The sequence below is a fragment of the Pteropus vampyrus genome, unplaced genomic scaffold, assembly GCF_000151845.1.
Source record: "Pteropus vampyrus isolate Shadow unplaced genomic scaffold, Pvam_2.0 Scaffold248, whole genome shotgun sequence".
Taxonomy (NCBI): domain Eukaryota; kingdom Metazoa; phylum Chordata; class Mammalia; order Chiroptera; family Pteropodidae; genus Pteropus; species Pteropus vampyrus.
Window position 1 is genome coordinate 842,281 of NW_011889029.1, and position 9,712 is coordinate 851,992.

At 40.0% G+C, this 9,712-nt stretch overlaps 2 protein-coding genes across 4 annotated transcripts in view; one reads left to right on the forward strand and one right to left on the reverse strand.

The window, feature by feature from the left end:
- The window catches only part of AIDA (axin interactor, dorsalization associated), a 29,731-nt gene extending 29,535 nt beyond the window's left edge, over nt 1-196 (reverse strand). The window contains exon 1 of the mRNA XM_023520112.1: nt 114-196. Within this exon, the coding sequence (XP_023375880.1) occupies nt 114-181 (68 nt within the window). The 5' untranslated portion in view covers nt 182-196. The remainder of the gene's footprint in view (nt 1-113) is intronic.
- A 422-nt stretch (nt 197-618) lies between these two features.
- BROX (BRO1 domain and CAAX motif containing) overlaps nt 619-9,712 on the forward strand; it is a 19,274-nt gene continuing 10,180 nt past the window's right edge. The window contains exons 1-7 of one of the 3 annotated variants that reach the window (XM_023520111.1): nt 619-639; nt 1,888-2,004; nt 4,649-4,755; nt 5,079-5,175; nt 8,143-8,238; nt 8,537-8,609; nt 9,420-9,525. In XM_023520111.1, the coding sequence (XP_023375879.1) occupies nt 1,904-2,004; nt 4,649-4,755; nt 5,079-5,175; nt 8,143-8,238; nt 8,537-8,609; nt 9,420-9,525 (580 nt within the window). In that variant the 5' untranslated portion in view covers nt 619-639; nt 1,888-1,903. Of the gene's footprint in view, nt 640-1,335; nt 1,609-1,887; nt 2,005-4,648; nt 4,756-5,078; nt 5,176-8,142; nt 8,239-8,536; nt 8,610-9,419; nt 9,526-9,712 lie in introns of those variants that run through there. The other 2 variants (XM_011374464.2, XM_011374465.2) reach the window with 2 other exon arrangements.

Sequence of the window (9,712 nt, forward strand, 5' to 3'; positions counted from 1 at the left end):
CCGGAGTCCCAAGCAGTGGGGCACACCCTGTTACAGTCTCCATAGACTCCTGGATAGTTGTCCCCAAAGGTAGCCTCCTCCTACTACCCTGAAACCCACGAAAGGAAACCCACGCGGGCCCCGTGAACCGCTGGTGTAAGCCGCATGCGCGAAATTTCCGTGCGCGCCGCTCCGCTGGCATCGGAGGGGGGCTCAGGAGCTACATGGGGGGTCCATTCGCGGCCCCCCCGAGGGGACTGTCTTTTTCACGGAAACGCCCACCGGGAAAGAGGGGCGCTGGGGTTGGCGCCTGCGCGGGGCGCGCACGGTCCGAGAGGCCGGTAAACAGGAAGTGGGGCCCCGGGCTCAGGCGCGCTGCTCGGGTCGGGGAACCCTGTCGCCAATCGGGTCCTCCTCCGGGTGGGGTGGCGGCGTCGGTCCCACCGCCGCGCTGCACCTACAGGACCCCCGCGCCTGCGTGTGGGTGTGGCGCTCCGCGACCCCACCCTCCGAATTCCTGAAAACGAATGCGGGGTCCCCGAAGCGGAAGGATGGGGCCGGGCGGACAGTTCCGTGTTGACCTTCCAGGTTCTGCAGTGGGGAGACGTATACAGAACGTCGGGCGTTTCCATCGACGGCGGGAGGCCGCCTTGGGAGAGTGTGTGTGGGAAATTTGCTGTCACAAAATTAAGCATATTGTTTGCCATTATCTCCAGAAGGCTCGATTTAGCTGTCTCTAGATGCTGTATTCGTTTTACTTCGGTTATACAGGAGGTTTACATGGATCACGTGTAGAGGATCATATATATATAAATTTTTTTTTTAGGAGGACTTGTTAAATGTTTTGAGTCATAAATGAGCTTGCTCAATTGTTTATTGAGTACACAATGAATTTTCTCTTCATTAACTGTCTAGTGCTCTCCAAAACCGGTTTTGCCTTGAATAAGTAAATATTCAAGGGTAAGAGGGGTGTTTAAAGTAGGTATTTTATACCCTGCGGAGCCTACGTTTTTTTCCCATTAAGAAAAGTTGATCGACAACATTGTATAATGCTTTCAAATTAAACCTTATCAGGATTTCGTATCTATGACTTCCTGGAATCTAATTGCCATATTTAAGTCCTCAGCTATGCCTTCCTGTAAAATCTGCACTATCTACCTCAAGGACTTTTAGGAGAGTGACATACTGGTTTTTTTTTTTAACCTAAAAAATTAAGCTTAATTTTTTTTTTAAGTTGGCATTTCACTTTAATAGTTTTTCAATTATTTTGGTTTTTAAGTTATTGATCAAGTATTTTTTTAATCATGAAAATATTGGTAATTATTAACTATTACGTGGAAAGTCTATTTCTAGAACATGCTGTAACCAGCCAGCAATATCATGTGGGAAATATAGCTAATTTAGAACCTATTTCTCTCAACCTTAGCAGACTAAACAAGGGTCACCATTTGACTCTCTTTCGGATATTACATTCATCTGGCCCTGGGCCCTTCTCACTTCCGCTGTCCAACCAAAGCCTAGTACTTTGCTGCTCAGAAGTGTAGTTTGGGAACCAGCAGTAGCAGCATCACAGGTGCTACCCCAGCCTGTCAAATTAGAACCTGCATTTTAACGAGACCTACTCTCCAGGTGATTTTTATGCATTAAGGTTTAAATATGACTGCTCCAGTATATTTAACATTGCAGTTATTGTGGGCAAATTTCCAGATACTATTTTTACTAGATCTGATCTAAACATAGATTACTATGTATAGACAAAACAAGATTGTCTTACAGCAGTGAAGTATTTTATTTTTATATGTGTCTGTTTTCCATATATCTTATATGAAAGTATATATATACCCTGCAGTCAGATTTTATTAAATATTTCATTTAACTTTTATATATTACGTACCTTTTTGTTTATAGGAAACATCTGGAGAAAATGACACATTGGTTTCATAGGAACCCATTAAAAGCCACAGCTCCTGTTTCTTTTAATTACTATGGCGTAGTCTCCGGTCCTGCTGCTTCAAAAATTTGCAGGTAAGTTTTAGTCAATCTCAGCAAGTACCGATTGAGCCACCCTTGGATACAAGATACTTATTTAGGTCCCATGGGCAATACAGAAGTACGTAACACAGTGTCCTTAACCGTAACACACTGTCCTTAACCGTAGTAGACTCCTTATAAACTTGTAAATGATGTGAAGAGTTAAATCGTAGGTTATTCAACTTTGACAGCCATCAAGGCCAGGGTCCTTAATTTAGATCAGTAAGTGAGTCCCAGAGAGGCTAAAACAATCAGAATAAAGGAGTTAAGCTATTTCAATAGTACAGAGATCCACAGCATCATACGTGGATGTGGCTAATTGGCCCGGTAGTAAATTCATTGAGTCACGTGGAAAGAGAGACCCTGTGTCCTGACTAGTGTTCGCATAGGAGAAAGGACTTGAGCTGGAGTTTAAATACCTTAGATCAAGGGTTGGCAAATTAGGTCCAACAGATTTGGGCCACTACTTGTTTTTATAAGTAAAATCTTAATGGAACACGGCCACTCCACCCCCACTTATTTGCATGTTGTCTGTGGCCACATTTGTCTTCTTTCCTTTACACAGCAAGCTGAGTAGTCCCAACAGAGACTTTATGACCCAGAGAGCTTAAAATATTTACTTCGGCTTATACAGAAGAAAGTTTGCCGATCCCTGACTTAGATAGAAGGGAGGAGAGAAAGTCATTTCTGCCGAAAACCTCGTGTTCTAGAGGTAGTGGCCAGAGCAGTTTGGAATAAAAAGAGATAGATGCAAGAGATATTTAGGAGTCGGCTGGCCAGACCGATGTGCTCTGGGAAGTTGAAAAGTGTTCAGTGTATTGAGATGTAGAAACCAGATGATCAGGACATTGATGGTAAATAAAAATTAAGAGAGTTGGTGCTTTTTTGTGGAAAGAAGTAATTGAAACAGAAAGTAGGAAAACTGGCTTATAAATCAAGACCAGAGGTGAGCAAACTTTTTTCTTTAAAGTCTAATAATATTTTAGGCTTTGTGGGCTACGTACAGGTGCTGTTGCATATTTTTCTTTGTTCATTTTTACAAAATAAAAAAAGCTGTGGGCCATGGGAAGACAATTTACAGGTTATAGTTCACCAGTCCTACTCTTCGACTCCCAGAGATTGGTCCCAGTTAACTTTTATCTGTAGCATTGGGCAAGTCTCAGCTTTTAGTCATCAATAAAATGAACAGTCTAAATTGGATATTTCTAAAGTACATTTTTTTTAAATTCTATAATTTTAAGATGACTATAACTTTATAAAGTTGGGTTGCAGGTGACGATGGAGCACCATCCTAGAAATAGCTAGCAAACGATTTGAGTCTAGAATAGGCCTTAAAGTTCAAATTTTCTGCTAGTCCAGGAATTACTTCTTCCCAGCTTCTAGCGCAGTTACTCAAAAATGACGTTCCTGAGGTATCCCATCCCGTTTTTACTCAGCCGTATGTGATTGTTGGCGTGTGCTTTCTGGGAGTAGGGCCTCCTTAGAGCCAGTATCGGCGAATGAACACTGCACCTGGAGCATGCAGGGTTAAGTCAGTGTTCTCTTCCAACAGCACTGCTATGTTACAGCTCTTCAGAATCTTACGGTATTGGAGATGTTAGTATTCTTCCACTCAACAAAGAAATTCGACTCCATGCTTTGTTCTAGGCACCTACTACGTTCTAAATAGGCAGTCCTTATTCTCTTGGTGCTTACAATTGAAATTTAGTCTTTAGTCATTCATGCACAAGTGTCCTCCATCACTGTTCGTGTAGTGTGGTTTCTGGAACCCTCACTAAACAAGTTGCCTTCTGCGATCAGATGTGGAACTGGAACAGGACCAAGTTAGAGCGGATGATGCAGAGCTAGGATTGGATCTCAAGTCGCACTAATAGGCGAGACCTCAAGAGAGAGAAGGGGGGAAGCCAGACTGAACATCTTGGGAGGTGGTAATAAGAAAAGGAGGTAAAAAAAAAACATAGAAGGCACTTTCAGAGATAAGAGGAGAACTTGGAAGTTTTAGCGTTCCTGGAATCACGGGAGAAAGAGTTTCAAGAAGGAAATGGCCTGCGACATTGCTGCAGAGGAGTAAAGGAGAATGGAGACGTTTTAAAGCGGCCACGTGTCTTTCAGTATTTTTCGTGTGTGTGTATAGAATTATAGAACGCAATTTTGTTTTTAAAATACTGTTTGCTGCTTAAAGTATATTTTGACATAAGGTCAAATTTTGAAATTTTAAGGTGATACTAAATTCATGTACAAAGATGTTAAATTTCCATTTTTCAAAAACTTCTTTTGTAAAACTGGTTAGTTTAGTTTATTCCTTCTTAATTCCTTCCTCTCATCCTAAGAACTTGTGTTTGATTTTTTAAATGAAAACTTACTGTATACTTTTATTACATAATTATATCCATAATTTGCTCCTTTAATTGGACTGAGTTTCTCTTAGTGCAAGTCTTCAAACAATTGTTAGTGGAAATTTCAGGCACCTCCAGTGTCGGTCCTAATCGAATCGATCCCTGTGCAGTTATTAATACCTGCCAGGATGTGTACGTGTGTGCTGTGTTTGAAAGCTTTTACATTGGGAAATTTATGCCACCTTTACGTAGATTCTTTGTAGCACAGCTCACTCAGCTTTACTGTTTCTGTCTTCCATAAGTGACTTGAGATCATCCCGAGCACGACTGCTTGAACTGTTCACTGATTTGAGCTGTAATCCAGAAATGATGAAGAATGCAGCAGATTCATATTTTTCTCTTTTACAAGGTTGGTTATTTATATGAATTTCAGAGTTTTTGAAAGACAGCTATACAGAAGTTCACATTTACTTTTGGTTCCCGGCTATATTGTTTGGTGTGCCTGAGGTTCAGAAATATGAGAATGTAGGATGGTCTTTTTAACATTTTGAAAAATAAATGTGTGTGTACTTCGTATTATATTACCTTAGGAGGAGGTGTGACATACAGACAGGAAGGGAGAGGGGTTAGAAGTTTCATTCAGGTACCTGGAAAAGTCCTTATCTGAAAAATTTTCTAAATAGAGCACTTGATATTTCTTCTAAAACTGAAATGTTCTTTATCTTTTTATAGGTTTCATAAATTCATTGGATGAATCTAGCCAAGAAAGCAAGTTACGATATATTCAAAATTTCAAGTGGACCGACACGTTACAAGGACAGGTCCCCAGGTGAGCAGTGCCAAGAGGACCAAGTCGAAGCCAGTTTGGAACTATTAGCCACTGTTAACTCACACAGCCCCTGTGTTTGAAGAAATAAAACATAGATGCAATCAGCATTTTCCCAGCAGGAAGTTAATTTTTAGTGTTTTACCTAAATTTCTAATACTTCCTATTAAGTAAAAGCATAATTTGTTTCTCCTAGACCAGATCTATTTCTGAGATCATCGAGCGACGTTAACTAGAACAGCCTTGACTTTGTACAGAGAACGTTTGGGAGCTCGGAAGCCAGCGCTGGCTTCCGGTCTCTGCCTCCTTTCAAGCAGAGCAGGATTCTGGTTTTCGCCCTACTTTTCTGATGGAAAGTTCAGACGTCCTTGGTCAGTCTCTCTCTTTCTCTCGTTCTCCCTGCTTTCACCCTAGCTCTGTACTCTTTTCGACTCGCATTATTTGTTCTCTTCCTAATTTCTCTCTCTTCTTTCTGCCCTTATTAAAAGCTTTCCCTCGAACTTCCTCATCGCTCTTGTGAAACTACTTCACAGAGGTCTGATTAGGACAGGAAACATCATAATGGTGCCAGATTTTTGTTTAACTACTTTTTTTGCACCGTCGGGCTGTTTAAATGGTCATATCTTTATCTCACGTCACTTTAGAATCACCATTTGATAACATCAGGAGGGAGGGAAATGGAGATCGCCGAAAGACCAGGGTGGGCTCTGGCTTCCCACGCCACTCAGGCACTGTCAGCTCTTCCTTCTGCGAACTCCTGCTGCTTCCGCTGTGTCGGGGTTACAGAGACTAGAGCTCTTGTGAGGAACGAACTAGGAAAAGTGACGTGAAGTGACTAACGCCAGGCATCTTGAATGCACATTGAACGAATGTCGGTGTCCTTCCTTTCTTGGGAGTCTTGGAGGTAGAATTCGTAAATTAGGTATTAAGCTGGGGACTAACGACGGATCCTTTCCACATTTTAGTAGTCAGACATACTAAGATTTTTCAAGTCTTCATTTTCCGTTTTTCTTTCTATGACAGCTTTGCGCTTCATCTAAAATTAAGGAATGTTTTTCTTTAAATTTCTTTTTGTTTTATACAGTCAAACTTATTATTACTTTATAAAACTTTGGCGGAATGCAAAGTGTTTTTGCATTATATAAATTGATACTTTTTTCTACTATGCCAAATTTGGATTCTTGTGACAGCATTTTTCAACAGTTTTACAAGACAGTGAAGAATTATGTGATGAAGGTCTTAGGTAATAATACTGAATGTTCTGGAAATCTGAGATTTTTAAGTTACTTTATCTTTGATTGCTGCTTATTCAATAGACACTGCACGGTATCAACTATGTACTCCAACTACTATTTACGTTAGGTGCAATAGATTGGAGTCTTCGGAGCAAGGCAGGTTGAAATAACTCAGATTAAAAGAGACTTATTCATGAAACTCACATAACTTAGCAAAACTCATTATTTAAAGATGAAGTTTTAGATTAGATATGTCTACGAGATCACCAGATACAATTGATTTGAAAATTCTCAAAGATGAAATTAACCCCTTTCCCTTTAAAAAAAAAACAGGGCAGCTCGCTGCCCGAGTTCGTTTAACATCCCACGTAGGAACCCCACGTTTTTTAGCATTTGACGTTTTCAGCCATTGAACTGCTAAAAACAGAAAGCTGTAAATGTTGTTTCCAAAGACTATCAATACACTAGAGCGATGCGAAATAATAATAAAAGCGAGATATTTCACGGCAGACTTTGGGGATGAGGTTAGGACTGTGATCTGCGAATTATCTCGGAGTGAATGGGAAAGGGTTAAACTATGCATTAAAATTTTTGCAGCAGGATGAAACTGTTTTAAGAAGTTTGTCATTGTTTTTTATGTTATAACATGTTAAACGAGATAGCTTATAAGTTATTTTTGAATGACTATTTTTTTGTAAGCATTTTTTTTTAATCTAAATGTCTCCACGTGTCTCCATTCCTTTTAAGATGGAGGCACAGTTAAATAAAAAAATACAAAGCAAAATCATTCTAGTTTCTTCTCTTTGGGTCATTTTTTCAATATCTTAGGATTACATGTGTAGAATAAGGATGTTGCTTTTGTTTCCTTTATCATTTGCAATAAATGAGGTAAGGCATAAAGAATTTTCAGGGTCTTACCAGAACGATAATGATTAAAAATTAGTATTATCTTATTTGTTTTATAAGCTTTTGCCATCTTTCTGTCATATTAGTAGTAGAATCTGAAGGAAACCAGATACCAAATGTACTCATTTTTGAGACCTCTTTCTTCGTAGCGCACTCCGCCTTGGCATTCGAAACCTGCAGCTCCGCTTCCGCTTGGCTTTTCGCCCTCCTGTGCCTCGCTTTGTTTTCACAGACCATCTGCTCCAGTCAGGCTCGTTGGGTCCCTGCTGTCCGGGAAACCTCTGTCCTTTCTTGTGCTTTCACAGCGTCATTCCTCACCCGAGACGGCCTTCTGCTTCCCAAGGACAGTCCAGACCGCACACCACGCAGCCTTCTGTAGTCGTTCTAGCCTGTAACCACCTATCCTCCGAATTCCGCTTTCTTAGCATGTGGCCTAAGAACCACCTGCTTCAGAACCAGCTGGGAACTTGTTCAAAATGAGACTCTGGGCCCCTCCCAGGACTTTCTAACTCTCTGGGTTTAAGTCCCAGAAATCTATTTTTAAAGCTACTCTATGCAGGATAACCTTTGGGGATAACTCCTATTCTCATGTTTACTATTATGAAGTACGTACTGGGCCATTGTGTTAAGTATTCATTGTTAATGTGTGTGTGTGTGTGTGTGTGTGTGTGTGTGTGTGTGTCTCTTCCCGCCTATATTAAACACAGGGACCATTTTCATTTCGCAGTTAACAGATAGTCTTTATAATTTTGAGTTGGACGTACAATAGGTGTCATGTAGAGATGTCTCATTAATTGGCAAAACTTAATGATCATATTTCTAATTCTAGTGCCCAGCAGGATGCTGTTTTTGAATTAATTTCCATGGGATTTAATGTAGCTTTATGGTATACCAAATATGCTTCAAGACTGGCTGGAAAAGAAAAGTAAGTTAAAGGGGAAGGGTTTCTATGCATGTGTGTTATTTTTTCGGGGTATGGAGCTGCATTAAACAGTCTAAGCTATTGATAAAAGGTGCCACTTCTGATAAATGGAAAGTTGCCTCATAATGTTACCATTAGAGTAATCAGAGTTACGGAGCCTGGTGTTAAAAGGGAAAAAAAATAAAGAAACTAGCGGTGAGAAACACGAGTGACTCATTCGGTTTTATGGGAGGCAGTAGCTGTCGGTTGTGACAGCAGAAACGGGGTCCCTCCTCTGAGCAATGTTCCTCCTGTCTCTAAGCGTAACAGAAGAGGAAGCCAAAGAGGTCCATCGAAGCCTGAAAATTGCAGCTGGGATTTTTAAACACTTAAAGGTAAAGTAATAATAATAAAATATGTTCTTACTGTTTATAATTCTCGAATAATTTTTATTTAGGAGGATGGGGGGAGGAGATGATTTCATTATGTGACAAGAACTAGTATGTTTTCCTTATGTTGATGAATGTAGCCAATTAGAAATATTAAATGTCTCCATTTTAGGAGATCAGCAGTGAATGTTACAATTAGAAAATTCAAGTTGTGGTTCACTGCTTATTTTTCTGTCTCTTCTGAGAAGATAGGAGAAAACAGAGCACCGTGATTGATGGTTCTCACCATTTCCCATTATCCTCTGTCCGGTGCTTCTGCAAGACTGAGCTTGGGGGTAAATTCTCCTGGAGGCCAATGTTGGATTTTCTCATGATAAAATAAAGTGCTTTTACAGCGATTAAAAGGCTCTGATCCTGACTTAGCTATAGAAATGTAGTCTTCTTCGTCTCTACAGTTATTAATGCGAATGGACGATTCTGGCGTCATGCAGAAGGGAACTTTGGTTACTGTTTCAGTTAAACGTTTTCTGAGATGAAGATATGACTTATATATCAAACCAGTCTATTATGACCCAAATTTTGCTCTTGGATTCCTTATTTTTACAAAAGCTTTTAAAAAGCTGTAAAAGTTTCAGTATGCAGCAGCTTTTATTCTCTGTAAGCTTAGTATTGTTTTTCTTTTTGGGGGCGCATTTTTTTGTTAGTACCCTAAATTTCTGATAAATCTTCAAACCGAATGTGTCAACTTCCATTTTCTTCATTACTCACAACTGGGTTAGACTAAATATGGCTTTTTTGGTTTTCTTTCTCTCTCAGGAAACTCACATCCCAAAGCTTATCACACCTGCAGAAAAGGGGAGAGATTTAGAAGCCCGGCTGATAGAAGCTTATATTATCCAGTGTCAGGCTGAAGCTCAAGAAGGTATCCTACCTATTGGAAGATTTTTTGTTTTTTGAAGGAAGTCTCTATTGGCCTTTAATTCTTTTTTCCAAAATCAGAATAAGCTGGAATTGAGGTTCAGAGTTTGAGACATTTATAGAAAGGAATAACTTTCCCTTTAGGATTTGCCTCATTTTTAGTTAGGAAAAGGCCTCACAACTTAATGGCT